This window comes from Tribolium madens, unplaced genomic scaffold, assembly GCF_015345945.1.
Source record: "Tribolium madens isolate multiple individuals breed KSU strain unplaced genomic scaffold, Tmad_KSU_1.1 Scaffold_3;HRSCAF=73;Tcas5.2_LG2, whole genome shotgun sequence".
In the NCBI taxonomy this organism is placed as follows: Eukaryota; Metazoa; Arthropoda; class Insecta; order Coleoptera; family Tenebrionidae; genus Tribolium; species Tribolium madens.
Genome location: NW_025401006.1, coordinates 11212535 through 11229470, shown reverse-complemented (window position 1 = coordinate 11229470; position 16936 = coordinate 11212535). Strand labels below are relative to the sequence as shown.

The 16936-nt window shown below is 30.5% G+C and overlaps 2 protein-coding genes across 8 annotated transcripts in view; one reads left to right on the top strand and one right to left on the bottom strand.

Annotated features, from left to right (window-relative positions):
• Window positions 1-846: 846 nt before the first annotated feature.
• LOC123007968 (RYamide receptor) overlaps window positions 847-16936 on the bottom strand; it is a 62537-nt gene continuing 46447 nt past the window's right edge. For 4 of the 5 annotated variants that reach the window (XM_044403517.1, XM_044403514.1, XM_044403516.1 and 1 more), the window contains exons 4-6: window positions 4372-4440; window positions 3056-3266; window positions 847-1147 (exon numbers count right to left, since the gene is read on the bottom strand). In XM_044403517.1, the coding sequence (XP_044259452.1) occupies window positions 942-1147; window positions 3056-3266; window positions 4372-4440 (486 nt within the window). In that variant the 3' untranslated portion in view covers window positions 847-941. Of the gene's footprint in view, window positions 1161-3055; window positions 3267-4371; window positions 4441-16936 lie in introns of all 5 variants that reach the window. The other variant, XM_044403519.1, reaches the window with a different exon arrangement.
• On the top strand, window positions 13795-15873 carry LOC123007964 (luciferin 4-monooxygenase-like). Of its 3 annotated transcripts, none has more exons than XM_044403506.1 (6): window positions 13795-13905; window positions 13955-14076; window positions 14127-14843; window positions 14890-15186; window positions 15233-15758; window positions 15809-15873. In XM_044403506.1, exons 1-5 carry the CDS (start codon window positions 13890-13892, stop codon window positions 15755-15757), a joined length of 1677 nt encoding a protein of 558 aa, XP_044259441.1. In that variant the 5' UTR covers window positions 13795-13889; the 3' UTR covers window position 15758; window positions 15809-15873. The 3 variants fall into 3 exon arrangements, with proteins under 3 accessions (XP_044259441.1, XP_044259443.1, XP_044259442.1); XM_044403508.1 differs by having other exon boundaries at window positions 13955-14080; window positions 14137-14843; XM_044403507.1 differs by lacking the exon at window positions 15809-15873 and having other exon boundaries at window positions 15233-15803.

Sequence of the window (16936 nt, the reverse complement as noted above, 5' to 3'; positions counted from 1 at the left end):
AAGCACAAAAACCAATCAAACGAAAATATGAATTACTGAATTGTGTACGTCATAAATGCAAAAATACTTGTTTTATTGGTTTGAGTAAATCCGCGTTAAATTGCTTGTTACCAGTTTTGTTTAATCCAGCGTTAAAATCGTCAAATGTTAACATCGCCATCACTATCGAATTTTCAAGGCGTAAACATAAACTCAATGTTGCAAAAGCTTATTTCTCAAATCATATTATTTGTAATAACAAATTCATCATCTTGGTGAATCCGTCAATAATATTATTGTTATTGTAATGAAAATGTTTATGTTGTGCTAAATTGACTTGCAATTATTTAACTATTAACAATAGTTGAGTAACAAAACAAAAGTAATAAAGTTTATTACGCTGCCCGTAAAACTTACTCCTAGGAACTTACTTGTCCTGGGAAGTTTCTATTTACAACTTCAGAAATACTAACCCAAATATAAAAATTTTACAACAAAGTCTGTGACTGTGAGTATTAATAGAGAAATATTGACTTACCTTGCAATAAATTAACGGTTTAGGCCCTACTTAGAAATGTCCAATGTTTCGTTGTTTGGAGTTAAAACAAAAGCTTTGTAATGTGAAATGGACATTACGTTAAAATTAAATATGTTTTAATCCACTCTGGGAGAAGCAACAATAGTTTGGAGCAACAAAGAAACGATTTTTCATCAGAAAAAGGGTTTTATTTTGAAATTAGGAAAGTTGTTTTAATYTGTCCCTCTTGGGTATTGTTTGAGTAGGGAAACCACTTGACCCAGAAATGTCCAAAGTGTGGTGCAAATTGTTTTTTATTCAATAAAACAAAGTCTTATTGCACAATTTTTTATTAAATATACATTTCAGATACTCTGAAACTACATAAAATTGGACAAAAACTTATCTTCTAACATAGTACACTCATCTGAGAACATTTGAAAWTTTACATTTGCTCATCCATGATATTCTGCGAATATCGTATCCGTCTCACCCCATTGTGGGTGTGTGTATTTCTCATCACAGACACCGATCTGACAGGTAATTGATGATTGCAAGTGGTGTATTTGTTGCAGTTCTTGCGCTTCATGCTGATGTAAGTTGTYCACGTGTTATTTCTCTGTAAAGATGTACTCTCCGTACCTTCCACACCTGTAACAAACCCCTATACAATACACATAAGAGAGGATCCTGACAAGGTTRAAAACATGAACTATTTTTATCTGAACRTCTTGACCCTATGAGGACAATACGCGGTTCAGTGATCGCACACTTCTGTGATAAAATTCAATCGCGGTGTGTATTAGAAATTGTTGAATATTTCAAGGAGTTGCAAAGCTTGAAAAATATCGAAAATGCGTGACCCAAGCAATCGTGGGATTGCAAATATCTAAGAAAACTGCCGTTTTGACAAAACCATATTTTTAAGTGAAATATAGACGAAGTTATTTCAGTGTTTCGAGTGGTATTTTTATAAATTATAAGAGTCAATTTCACGTAGCCTTTAATGACTGTAATGAGTTATATCAGCTCCATCTACTGCAAGAAATTAAGTTTGTTTACAACACAAAAATTTATGGTTACTTTAGGATGAGTTATAATGGCCATATTTATAGCAGATTCGATATTAACGTCAAACTCYAAAATACTATAAAGTTCGTAAACTACAGTTCCACATAATTATYGCATAAATTTTGCACCATCAGTGGTGGGGAAACAATTCGTTATAAAATTATTTTTATTACTCTGTGTAATAAAGAAACACACTTTTGTAATTAAAATCAACAACAAAACAAAGTACGTTAACGTACTTGCAAATTAGATCTAAAGTCTGTTTCTTTTTTAAATAGAAATCACCAAGTCAAATTTTGGTGAAAAAATTGGTAGCAGTTTGTCTCCATAGCCACAAATTTTGTTTGCTCTTTGTTTTTGTCCCTCGAAATTTTGTTAAAAAAATATAAAAAAATAAAATATATATAATATAATGTTTTCAAATTGAGATGTTGTCAAAATTTTGACTTTTATGAATCTTGTGTGCATGTTTGCTCTTTGAAAGCGCTATAGTTGAATACCTGAGGACCGACATCATGTCTAAAGTCAGAATTCAGTGCTAATAATTTTGATAAAAACACACCSCAAGTAAGTATAATGTTGTGGAAAAAAATGAGGTTCTTGCTACAAAAACTGAAGAAAAAGAATGTATATACAAAAAAAGTTATTTAGCAAAAGATACAAGTAAGTATTATGACGATTAGCAATAAATCTTGTGTAATTTATTGAAATGAGCTTAAAGTTGATGCATTTTATAAATTCCACTTCAGCTTTAGTTTCAAAATTGTTACTTTTTTAACTTTTTTAAACAGATTTTACATATATGTARACTTGAGTGCAAGAAAAAACGCAAATTGTCAAAAACAAAATTGTCAAATTTTTCAGAGATTTACATAGTGTGAAAAAGATTGTTTTCAAATAGGTTAGAAAACTATCAAAAGAAATGCCTTATGTGGTTGTCTCGCCAGTGAAGTGTCATAGTCCGTTCTACGAAATGTAGAAATGGAAAAACATGGAAAAATTTCATAGAAGTTTGGAAGATGCCTGATAATTATAAAATTGTGAATTGTGACAAAGACAACGTCAAAAAACTGGCATATATTAACAGCCAAATTATATTATAAAAAAATCAATTTGTGTTTTTTTTGCACTCAAGTGTACATTAYGAAAACTCATTTCTTTAATTCATTGTGGTTTTAATCTTTTTTATAAAAACCCCGTCGACTTTTATTTTGGGCCGTAAATAATTTCTCCAACTTTTGTAGTAAAAAATCTTTGTCAAAATTAAAATTAATTGTTATGACGCAGGCAGTTATCCAAATTACCTACTTTTCTGAGGCAATAAATTTTTGCCCTTTCGGTTACGACTATATCATCCTTTATGTCATATTTAAAATAGTGATAAAACGTAACTGGAGCAAAATTAGCAAGTTGGACAATCGATTAAAAGAGCAAACGTAGGCAGAAAATTAGCCTAGCGTTTTCATAAATGAAAATGATTATCCTCACCTGTATGTGAGAATCTTGCTGATGTCGTTAATGGGGTTACACATCTACGGAGGCAAGGGATGGACATCATAACTTGGAGGAAACCATTTCGAAATCGTGCATTCATGTAGCAATATATTATTGGATTGTAACAAGCGTGGGACATTGCCAGACCATGTAATGGGAAGTACAAATATACCATAACACTGCCGCTGATGTGTTCTTTGAAGATCTGGAAAAAAACAATTTTCCGGGATTGTGCTTTTACAMGGAAATGTTTGTCAAAGTAGATGACTTTCAAAATGAAGTCATTTCTCAATTTTTTCAACTAAGGATCATTTTCTTACGTGTAATTTGTTTAAGCACTCGCGTGAATTATCCTTTAGTGGCAGGACAATTTGTCTCCTGACTAGTTAAATCAGTTAATTCAGTAAAAACACCGCAATTAAGCACAAGACACTGTGCTAACATCAATTCACTCAAAAGAAAAACACGATATTGTAATCATTTTATCTGAAACGTGTAAAAAATTTAATAGTGAGAAATTAAAACTTTACGATAGTGGATTAAAAACGTGCATACAAAGTGCATTATTTAAAAAAAAAGTAATTAAATCAAAGTTACGAGCTTTTATTAAACTGAAAAATTGCTTCACAGCTCGTTGGGAATAATAGTTTTTGCTCTAATTTTTTGTTAATAATGAAATATTGTGCCATTGTCTCACCTGAAAGAGACAGACGTTATGAAAATGTAAAACCCATGCAGTAACAAAAACTTTTGTCTGCCTGCAATAAAGTGTGATGTTTCAAAAATTTACAAAACGTGAAATGTAACATTTATAAGCCACAAGAATGGAGCTTTTTCRTCCATTTCCTGAAGCAGGACACAGAATTTTATTATATGTACACAGAAATCAATKAAATTTATTGCACACTTATTATTTATGGTTGTTCTTTTATTAAATGCCGAGAAAGCTTTCGTTATACTGTTATCCCAATCTACATGTTGAAGTGATAAGAAAACAATTCTAAAAAAAATTCTAAAATGAAAGCTTGTCTGGCTAATCACATAAATTACGCCATTTCCATTTGTGAAATTCAGTGTCTAAAATAATTTTCTGAATGGGGTAATAATTTCATGATTAAACTTAAGAGAAATATTATTATGAAATTTAATCCGTGAAATAATAATTTGATTATCCTCTCAAACTGAGAACGGTTTGATTTCATTAAACATGCTCTAATTGTAATAAGATTTATTTTTAATTAGAATGCTTTATTCTGTGAAATAAAATCGCGTTTTTGAAATGCCAACAAGGTTTTTTCTGCAAAACTCACCATGAGGACGTTGTAAGGGAGCCAGCAAATCGTATACACGCAGACCACAGTCACCATCATTTTGATCATCTGAAAAAAAATAAATTCATCAAAAAGGATTAAAGAAATAAATTTTTGAAATTAAATTTTCATGTGAACGATTCAAACTCTTTCAATTTGTGTTTAAAAACWTTTTCATGTCTGTTCGATTTCAGTCGCTTTTACATTGAATCCTGCTGAAAGCTGATCCTCTAACAAATCCGTTTATACTTTGCAGTTGTCAACTTTGACCAATCCTTTCACCCCTGTGATACTCCAACTAATGTGAATCAACATTTGACTGTTGCTACCCTTATATTTTAATCCTTGGTAGGTAATGTTTGCTAATGAGTTGAGGGTTTTTTTGTACTGGTAGGTGGATACAGAACTGTTATTTTTTTCTTTGAAGGTTTAATTTTAACTGTAATTTATCAGAAAATGATTATTTCACACAAATTGTTTTTTTTTTAAAGAAAGTTACACTGAAAAGGTCATTTACAACGTATTAAGCTCATGATACACCTAATATTGATTACTTATAACAAATTCAGTATAATTCATCATCTTGTCAATTTCTCTGATGGATAATGTGTTGTAAAAATAGTCTATTACGTTATAGTACGACGAAGATACATTTAACCAAATCAGTTAGAAAACTGATATTTATGCAAACACATTACTAATGTAAAGCTTACAATTGACAAGCATTTTACGTATATAATAAAGTTTGTCTCAAATTCATGAAGCAAACTTTTTTTTATATTTGTATCTTGTCCATAAATATTAATTAAACATCACAAGAAATATTGAGAGCTGGATAACAAAGATAATTGCGAGGAAGTGTTTTTGAGGCGGTATTTTTTATAATGTTCGAAATAAAGGCTTTTTATTTTCTTGTAAATTTGTAGCGYCAATATTAAATTAAACAGAATTGAGCTGTTTGTAACAGGTAGCAAAAACCTGCTTCGTTGTTATACAAAGAGTGACAGAATAATGAAATAAAGSCAATCAATTAACAAGATTTCAGAGTTGTAGCAGATTTACATAAAAATAATTGCTTGCGTAGGCTTAAAACGTCCAAAGCAAAATAAAATTTTCAACGATTTAATGAAGAAAGCAATTTAGTGATTATCTGTCATTTTATGTACATACATTTAACTTCCCTTGACGGTTCAAATATCATTTTTGATGTTCACTTTAGTGGACGTAAATAATGTATTCCGGTGAAATATTAAAWKTCACAATTTTTGATAAGGTGGAGAACATAAATTTTTGATGTGTCATAATGAAAAGCGAAGAAAGTGGAGAGGTTAACATGTGAAAATTACTTTTTCCTTTAGAATTATGTTAAAGTTCTTTTTGTTTTATGTGTAATAAGTCTAGAACGTAGACTTAATAAAAAATAAATAAGTCGGATGTGCGTATGCGACAGGAAAGTTGCTAAAAGTGAATCACACTTGAATCATTGAAGCAAACTTTCGAAGTTGGTATTCTTCGGGAGCGGAAATGAAACAGTAAATCACTACAAGCTGAAACGGAACAGTTTCGTGGTATCAGCACTGCAAGCAAATTCAAGACTTTCCCCTAATAAATTAATAAACTTTATATTTACGAGATGTAAACAAATTGCATTTAAATGTAATTTCAAACGGTTTACAGATTTTTCTTTCGTTATTTTCTTTGACTGCCTAATGGCGGGAATTCAGAGAAGTTTATTTCCATCAACTTTGAAGTTCCTACAATATATGCGTCAGCTCSTTGACATAATTGCATATTCGATAAGCTCCAAAGCTTGGAATTCAGCCACAAACGTGAATATTTATATTCAAACAAATTGCGCCTTCCCATGAAGCCTTCAATTACTGACACTTCACACAATTCTGAAAGGCGATGAGTGCCATTATACATATTAAATTATATTAAAATTAAAAACATTAAAGAAAAATTTTAATTACCGATTCTTTCACCGAAATAACTGAAAAAGTGTCATTTCTCAAATTAATCTTTTGCCTGTTGCGCATCCACAGATGCGACCTTAATTTGGAAGAGTTGGAATTTCCATCGATTTTCGTTTATGAAACCCTGAGGTTATTTTTTTTTCATAATAAGCTAGTTGTTAGCTTCTATATTTACAGAAAATATGAAGCCAAGCGTTTTTTAATCATGTGCTTAATACTTATTAATAAACATTAAAGTGTATCAAAAATGTGAGAATAAAATTTTGTTTTGTTTACGATTTATGCGTTTTTTTTTCAAAATTACAATTCAAATAAAAAAAATATAAAAATTTTGCAGAACTCGAAAACAAAAAAAAATTTATAGTATTTTATCATTCATTAATAAATTTTTCTCAAAAAAAGTTTTACATTTGCTCAACCTAATTATAGGGAGTCATTTCTTTATAATTATTCGTTAATAAGCGTAATACTTAGACTGCAAAACATGTCTAATCATATTAATTAGAAATTAGGAAATTAATCAACTGAATCAAAAAGCTATACATTTACATATACATATTTGTATCCACCACATATATGTTAAGTATTTTGAAAACCATTAATTTTGAATATTTAGTTTAGTTTAATTTAGTATAATGGTCGCTATTGTTATTTAAAAAAATAATAATTTTTCATTTCCTGGAAGCTCAGATTAGTTTTGTGTATTATATCTACACTATCAAAATTTGAAAGCTTTTAAGGATTACGTATAATTAGCAATTCAGTCAGCGGTTTAATGTAAAATACCGTTTTGAAAATAATCAAAACATTGACATACAAAATGTGACCTATTGATTCTTTCAGTTTTCAGCAAATGCAAAAAGCTTGTATTTTGGTATTAGTAAAACAGAGGCGTTARATATCCTACATAAAATTCTACACTTTGCTTTTCCATGTTTCAACTAAAATTGAGAGTGAAAACACAATTCAGAAAAGCAGTGGATGATTTTTGTTCGAATTTCAAGTAAACACTACGAAAAATAATACTTTGATGTTTGCTGAAAATAATTTGAAAAGGTTATCAAAACGCGTGTTTAGTAATAAATTACTTTAAATTAAAAGTGGCTTTAGGATTAGTTGAATACAAGGTTCCGTCTCTTTAAAGTAATTTGACATTTAAATTATATTCAAATTTGTATATCTTGAAATAAATGTTGAATGCGCATTTAAATATTTGTTTTGAAATTTCGTAGATTAGCATTAGTGAAAATTACTATAAACGAGTTAAAAATCTAATTTTGGCCCTACCTATTTGGTTTGATATGCGGCTGCATAATTACCAGAGATAATGGGAGACCGAACATGCTACTTTGCTGATAAAGTAACTTAGTATCAAACACAACAACTTCCCTGCTGTGATTCCACTTTCCACTACAAAGCAGTTTTCCTGTCGCAAAAAAATTTCGAAAAGTTTTTAATTAAAACCTAACGTCCTTTATCCCACACAAACATGAAAGCATCAATAGCTAATCGGAATAAAGCTGACGGTTAACGTTAGTTGGTGTTAAAAGCTATTTTCTAGTAAAAAAATTCTAGTCTTTTGATATGAGAAATCTTTATGCAAACACTAGACACTTATATCCTAAACATAAAGTTGGAAGTCTTTGCTAATCTCTACGTTTTTCTGTCTTGAAGAGGCTTCGGTGCGTGAACAAATTACGCTTTTCTTGAATAAAATGTAGATAGGTTCTTTTCACYATTTCAATTAGGTACGACATTTTATCAGTTTCGYATAGCGTTGGTGGAATAWATRGACATTTTTGTTGGCTCCGTTTTCTGGAAATAWTTTTRTTRCAAATAAYTGCTTCRGGTTAAACAAATTTTTTTAGGAAAGATAGGATTTAATTTATCTTCGYAATGAAAAAATAACTTTTGACGGGAAAGTCAAACATAACTAAACTTTAGCCAACAATACCAGAAAATTGTAATTTATTTGAAATTTTACTAGTGGATAATTTAACTTTTACAATAAATGCATAATTTAAAAAGGGCAGTCATGTCAATCAAAACTTTGAAACTAATTAAAAGTTTTAAATTGAATGGGTATATCGATGGGTTGTCTCCTATTGAAATGAAAATAATAATACACATGGTTGTGTAAGAAAATCAGTTATGATTAAACTGGTTTTATTTCAACCTCATCTTTTGTCCAATGTCAATATTGTGACCTAATCCTTAAGGCCATATAACGCATTAAATCCAGACTCTRGCCTTTTATCTTCATGGAGGCAAAAATAGATCTTTTAAATGCGATTTTGTTAAATTGAGTCGTTTTCTTACACTTTTTCAGGTAGGATTTTTGTAATTCAATGACGACTTATGTGCTGCTTGTGTGTCAACATCAAAGCTGATTACGGTATTAAAGCAGTCTCAGYAAAATTTAATGTAATCGRCAATTGGGATACACAAAGTTTCTTAAATAATTTAATAAGAATCTTACGCTGTTGGTTACAAAAAAGTAAATTCAATCTTTTACCCGTCTGCAGAATTTATAGCTTGTAGAAGAACATGGGAACGCATTTATCCGAGTAAATATTTTATGAAAAATAAATGATATTTTAGTTTTTTAGAGGTTATTGACATTTAAAAATTTATTAGTGAGGAGTGAAAAAAACGTTTGAAAGATGTAATGTTTCATTTTTTACAGAATGGGAATTGTTTGGTAAAATATGGCAACTTTTTAAGTCTTCCAAGTTTGTGAAGCAGTTAATGTAAGTAGTCTGTAAAAAACAGTTTTGAAGAAGAGAYTAAATCCTCTCTGTGGGAAACTTGAGGAACATCCCGACGTCCAAATGCGTGCGATTTGTTACTTACACGGATTGATGTGAGTTTCGTCTAAAAATCTAAAACTTTCAAGACTCGCATCCCGAAAACTTTGAACTGGTAAGTCTTTTAAAATTTACTAGAAAGGGAATGCAACTATCTCGAGCTTGAGTAAAAAACACTTTCATTTTGTTTCATACAAAATATTTACAAAAAGAGAAGTAAAACTAAAGTTTTTGTCAATAAAGCGTGCACTTTCAACCTACCGCTATTTATCTTTCAAACGAGTTTAGATTTTATTACCAATTCAGCGCAATATTAAAAAGAAAATTGGGTATCGTGCATTATCTGCAACCACTATAGCGAAAAGAGGAGAAAAATTGTGACATGAATATTCAGCGAATGTTATCAAATGAGATAAATCAGCGATGTGTGCAACTTCATTGCTACATAAAATTCGTGGAACTTTTTTTTTGCGCTAGAAGCAATAAAACAGCGGCTAGTTACATAAAAGCGTGGTGTTTTATTCTATACCTGTATTGTGTGTTGCATCAAAGCTGGAACTAAATAATTGCATAAAGGAAGCAGATTTAAATTTTTACGTTTTCGGGAGTTTTTCACAGAAAATTCAATCAATAAATCTCACAAAATGGATTTTTTGCTCAATACGTGCTCAGACTCTTGAAAAAGGCAAAAATAACACCATTTTTGGTCTAATTCGGAAATTTCTTAGCTTGTTTTTAGCAAAATTTTGCAAATTACGTGAATTAAGTGAATAAAGACTTGAAAAGGTAATGCGTACTATTCTCAATTTTACCAAATTTTGTGATTATTTGGCTTATATTTTTAAAAACGAGCTAAATCGAGTGATCCAAATAAATAAAAAAAAAATAAAATAATTTTTAGCTACGTGTATGTTTTGCCAAGATCTGGCAAAATAAATAAGTCTCTGATTGAAAAACAAACTAAATCGAGCTAAAATAATATCAATTTCAGTCTATGTTTTAAAAAACTTCGTATTAAAAAACGTGTGTCAACACTGTAAAAATGCAAAAATAACACCAATTGTAGCTTAATTTGGTAAATTTTTAGTGTGTCTTTAAAGCAGTTCTTTTTTTACAACGCCCGAAAAAGCCAAAATAATGTACTTTTTGACTCTGTTTAGTGTTTTTTTGACTTTGTTGGGCAAAATCTCAAAAAAACATTTTTTTTTAACTGATTTAGACTTTTTTTACTTATTTTTGAAAAAATGTGGCAAAATAATTGTTTTCGACTAAAAAACGTGCTCAAAAAATGCAAAAAAATGTGTAATCTAATCTAATCTTACTACAGGTATCAATAATTAAAAAATCGAATTTTGTGCCATGATCTTTGATGATTGGGCAAAAGAGTTAGTTTTACTAACTAAATATTTAAGCAAATATCGATTAAAAACAATTGATTTCAAAATCTATTAATTTCAAATAATCCAAATAAGCATAAAAAATACAACAGATCTGATGATATCTCACTAAACCTGGCACCACTGGTCAAGGAACGAAGAAAATTCTTGTAATCATATGGTTAGACTATGTAGGCAAAGTTTTATAATAGTATATTTTCTATTCTTTGCTTTTTAAGCAAAAAAGTAATTTCAGTTCTGCAAGTGTTATTGAAATCTTATTTTTGGGGCTTATTCACATTAACATAATGCACAAAAATTTTTAATTTTTAATTTTTAGGACGCAAAACCWAGATTATTTCACAGGGAGCGCACATATAAATAAAGCTGATGTCAGTTTGTCGTTTTTATATCCTTTGTAATAAAAGCGCCTGCTGACAAATGTCAGCTTAAATCATAATACAGTATCAATATTGCTTTTTTCTCTGTTGTTATATATGGGAAAAAGTGTTAATACATCAAATTGCCAAAAATAATCACCGTTTTCCTTTAATAAGTTTTTGACAGAGAAAAGCAGATTAAATTTAATAAGTTTCTGATTAATGTCATTGAAAATTTATGAAAATAAATGATTGATTATTTTTCAATAAAAATTCTGAATATACTATTAACAACACAAAGGCGAAAAGTAAATCTGTCCAGATAATGATTTTCTACGATTGCGTTGTGGTTTGAGCAAAACTCATTGTGTGAAGCGTCTTTAATTGGTCTCGAGGGCTAAAAGCCTATCTTGTGTTGGCAAGATGTGGATATAAAAAGTTCCATATTTTGTAGCAAACGTCCCAAAATAGCATTAAGTAAAGAGGATTGTCAAGTTGAAGGTAATAAGCGAATTTCAAAAAGAATATTTGCATTTAAATGTGCGACGTTTTTTTACATAATTCGCGTGTATAACCTCCAGACAAATTTCAATTAATTTACAATCTTGTTTATTTTGAATAAAAATCATAAAAATTTAATATAACACAAAGAAACATTTATATTTAAATTCATAAAGACAACTTGTACAAAGCACAAAGACAAATGCTGTGAACGTCCTGAGGCAATTAAGGCAATTATGTTTAAAATCCGGGTTGTTGCAGCAAATTGCATACCACAAAATCCCTGCTTTAATAAGTGTTTTAGTTTTATATTTTCTACACAAAAACTACATTTCGCGTTTTATCAGAATCAAATAATCCTTACTTTTTAATGTTCGAAAAGTATTCGTAGTAAATTTATCTTTACAATGTAGTAAATTTATTGGGTGAGAAAAATCAGGTCACTTGCAAGCTCGATATGCCCAGAAGTACTCTTAACTTGTAACACAGTGAATAGGAGAAGTGAAGCTTCTGGCAGTGAGTGAAATATGCCGCAAATTCCCGTCTTTTATAATTCCTTCGATAAATTTTTCACCGAGATATAGGTTTCAATGATTTTAGAAACGAAAAATAAAATCTTAATATTATATTTGACGAAGCTTACATTTTTTTAAAGAGACAGACTCTCACAAAAACGATATTTCTACAGCTTGCAGCTCAACTTATCAAAAGCTTGCTAAAAAGCGCTCAAATGTGTCGATTGAGTGTTTCATCTGTTAAAATGATCCAAAAAATTCCTCTGAGTTGTGTACATAGTGGAATTTTGCTTGTGCAAGAATAGTAGCGATGTTTTATCTACCACATTTAAAAATATGCTGTTGCATAAATCTCTCACTKMCATTCTTATCTACACTTACAGAAAAAGRACATCAAAGTTAAATTAAACACACAAAGAGTGGCTGGCAACAACAGTGGATTTTTACAACGCCATTTATCCGAGAAATCCACATTTTCAAAAACTATTTGCGATAGAACTTGATGTTATTTTTCTTACAATTGCAACACTACAATTGCTCTCAGTGTAATAAAATTTAATACATTTTTTCTAAATCTCGAGTCGTTTAAGGAACATTGAAATTTGTATTCTCATTACAAGGAAAAATAACACAAGGGTTTTCATTTTTAAAAACTTTCTGTTATGAAGCTTTTATTTATAAATAAGCAGCATCAACWTGTGAATCGYGAGCATTCTCGTGCTTTTATGTGATTCCCCGAACGGCAATAATACATTATTAAGCTTCGTTTCGTTTGTGAAAGTAAACACTAGTATTTCACAAAATGAGCAATGTTTTATTTTTTTAATAATGATGCCAGTCTATAATGTCTAAAAATTCAGAAACGAATCTCTCATGAAACTATTAATTTATTGATTTAATTTTGGTGTTAACTAACTCTAAAATGACCCGTGAATGATTTATAGGGTTGCCTAATTAAGTACACAGATTCTGTACCGGCATTGTTATAGTTATTAACAGTACAAGGGCGATACCAAGCAAGTAACAATGCATGCAGGGTTCATGGAATCACCATAACTAAGTAGTGTTAAATAAATTAGTTGTTTGAAATTTCGAGAATTGAACAATATTTTTGTTGTCTAAAATTTAGTCTTGAATAATGAAATAGTAATTTGGATTTTGTTGTTTTATGCAATTCTGTTAAACTTCTTGTAAAAAGTCTCGTTTTTATACACCAATAAAAATAACAATGTTTTCGGGTATTAACTGAATAAAGATATGTCAAATTATTGAACATCGTTTCTCTTATAACAAATTTAAATCTCATCTTAGAAATTGACAATTCTCATTATTCCAAGAATGAACGAACTGATCTAAAAAACGAACTTTAAGATAACGATTCGGAAATTTGCTCTTCACTCTATGCGCTAAATTATACTTTGCTGAGTGGTTTATTGCTGGCGCATTGGTGCCCTCAAGTAAAAATTCAAATTACACTTTTCCTTGAAGTCATCATTTTGTAAGTACATTTTTTGTAAGTCATAAATGTTTTTCTTCTCTGAATGAAAACAAACTTTTTTAATTCCATTACTAAATACAAGGAAACTTGCATAAAGAAACTGGCTTAAATATTCACAAGTCAATTTTGTCAATTAAAAGTAAACGAGTTGTTACGTCCTTTTATCCAACTTACTGGCAGGTGGTTTATATTGATTAAACTGAAAAGGAGTTGGCATGTTCATGGAGTTTCGAAATATTCTCAACTTCATGAATAAACCTTCTTTGTACTGCACTTAATCCAATCTGCATACACATAAGAGAGAAATAGTTTCCAGGACTCATCCTTTCATTTATAAAATACAAAATTCGATTAATTTTTTTTTCTGTCACCGCCATTGACAATGTCAAGCTTAAGAGCTTCGTGACGAATATTTTCATTCCAATGATCTAAATTTCTCGTGTTTTACAAAATTGCTAAGTGAGAATGGAAGACCCCAAATGTGAGTAAATAAATTCTATCTTCTGCTCGTTCACAATTACAAAATGCAGTGACAGACAGAGAAAGTTCGCGAATTATTAAAGAGAAAAGTCTTGATTATGTTCCTGATCCTCGAGGATTAGGATATGAGTTGTATCAAGCGATGTTTCTTAATCAAAATGCGGTGGCGCAGGTAGGTATTTCTTTTATTGCTTTATTTTCAGTGTGATTGATGTGATATAGATTGACGCAGAAAGTGGATGTACTGAATCATATGGCAATCTTCTTCAGAAATGTATACGCACTGCGATTCGTCTACTTGTCGCAGGAATCACGAAACGTGATATAATATGCCTCTGTAGCAACAATCATATTAACAGTTGTGTCCCAATTATTTGCTCTTTTTTTCTGGGAGTTCCAGTGGCTCCTTTAGATCCTACACTAACTTACGATGAGGCTTTGGAAATACTTGCACAAGTCAGACCGCGAATTATTTTTGTTAGCCCAGATGTGGTTAACATAATCGAAAAAGCACTTTCAGAAATAGATGTAGAATGTGGTATTGTAGTATTTGGATCAAGTCCGGATTATATTGAGTTTGACTCATTTTTGGAATCAGACGAGAAAGAAAGTCACTTCCAGCCGTTACCAATAACGGAAATTAAAGAAACTGCAGTCATTGAATTTACTAAAGGTCAAAAATGTAACTACAAAGGTGTTTGTTTAAGCCACTATGCACTCATGATGCAATGTGTAAACACAATATCTTGTTGCAACTTCGGAAACACGTTTTGCTTGACCAATCGCATAAATGGTTTTGTAACAGCTTTGAGTTTCAACACTTTTGCCAAAATCTCTGAAATTGAACTTCTCTGCTGCTGTACTTTTGCCGGAATTACTAAAATAGTTTGTGACAACTTTGATCCTACATTTGCTTGGRGCATCATCGATAAATATAAAGTAATTGGATTAAATGCCCCACACCTTTTTATTTTTTCTTAAATAGGTAAGTTTCATGTCTTGTACTTCATTCCAAGCGGTTCAATTGTACAAAACTGGAAAACCTGAAGGAGTTGGAGGCAAAAGTTTGAAAATGCTTCAAACGCAAGGAACTTCTTTGTCAAGAACAAATCTCTTTGAATTGAGAAAACTTCTCCCATATTGCTTTATTTCAAATAGTTATGGATTAACTGAAACCAGTGGTCGTATTACAATGTTTGCGTTCACAAAACCGGGAGATATAAGAGATCAATACGAAAATCCCACTTCTTGTGGGAAGTTAGTGGCGGGAATGACTTGTAAAGTAATTTCTCGTCGTGTTTGTAAAGTCGAGTAAAATAAATTTTTAGATAGTTGATCCCATTACTGAGAAAATATTGGGTCCGAATGAAGCCGGTGAATTACGTTACAAAAGTGATTTAATGATGAATGGGTATTTCAAGCAAGATTTTTCTGATCTATTTGATAAAGACGGTTGGGTGAAAACCGGAGATGTTGCTCTTTATGACGAAAAACATCGTTTCTTTGTCCTGAATCGCCTGAAAGACGTCTTTAAGTGTTACAGTTGGCACATTGTTCCTGTGATTATTGAAAACGTTATTAAAGAGCATCCCGKTGTTAAAGACGCTGCTGTTATTGGAATATTTGAAGATATTAAAGCTTGGAACCAAATACCTATGGCAGTTGTGACTTTAAATAAAGACATGCGTAACAAGGTAACAGACAAAGACATAGTAATATGGGCAAATAGTAAATTAAGCAAAAAACAAAATCTGAAAGGAGGGTTGAAAATTGTTAAACAAATTCCAATCACTATTATGGGAGAACCAAAAAGGCAAGAAATTAAAGACGTGGTATTGTCTAAATATTTGTAATGTATTATTTACGTCCTTGAAGTAAACTATTTGTAATTTTGTTGTTTCAAGTGTAAAGGGTAAAACACAATTAATGGTTTAATGTGACGCACTAATCTGCAATGTCCAACTCCGCCCTGAAACTGTTTGTCCATTGCGGCAAACGTTATCAAGATAATCTTCAGTGGAGTAAACTTTGATTACAAAATTAGCTCCAAAATCTTGATCTTGAAACACAATTACGTACAATTAAATTTAGAGACGATAACAATGACTAGGATAACTTTACTAAAAGAACTTCATTTAGTTACAAACCTATTAATTTTTAATACATAGTAAGTTGACATTAAAAATGCTTAAACTCAGCTTCAAGCAAAAATAGAAGCTTTCAGTTGTTACATATTGAAAACCATTCAGTTTTCGCTTCACTAAAATACAGTCTCTGTGGAATATGATTGTTTCGAAGAATTCAAATTAGAACAGTTACTTCACACAACGGAATCCTCTGAAAGCGATCTGTTTAAATGTGGAATATTTACAGAATGAACCCCAAAGTAGACATTTTAATACTTGTGTATTTTCGCCACAAAAATTAAATTTATGCGTGTATTAATTCAGGAAGCTGAGAACAAAACAAACAAAAAACACGAATTCATGCTTCAGTTATTCACAGAAAACAATAAAATGGTGCATCGAAAAGAATAAAGAGAATTTTAGGGTCAGATATAAGAATTGTCTGTTTCTTTATTTGATTTTTAAGAATTTTTATCTGGTAAGAATCATAAAACTCAAACTCTGGTTAAATTACAGAACTGTAAACGTGTGCATATTTGCTTTTCTGAATGCATTGTAAAGTGTAAATTGCCCAAAAATAATTATTATTTTTGAAAAGTTTCCCCGAGGGTTTCCAGCTTGTGCTTTTTGTTTTTGTTATTTACACAATATAATGTGTGTCTCAAATGCAGTGCTTCATAAAGGCTAAATTAAATCTAATTTAAACATAAAATTGCACTTGAATTAAATTTCTTGTGAGCTTTACAGACTTTTATTTTACTTAAAATGTAAATGACCAAAAATACCTAATTAAATAAAACATCATTTAGAAAAATTAAGGTGCCAAAAAATATTATGTAGGTATATTATTGTAAAAAGATAAGTAGTACAAAAAATGTAAAATGATTAAAAAACCAGAGAAATAAA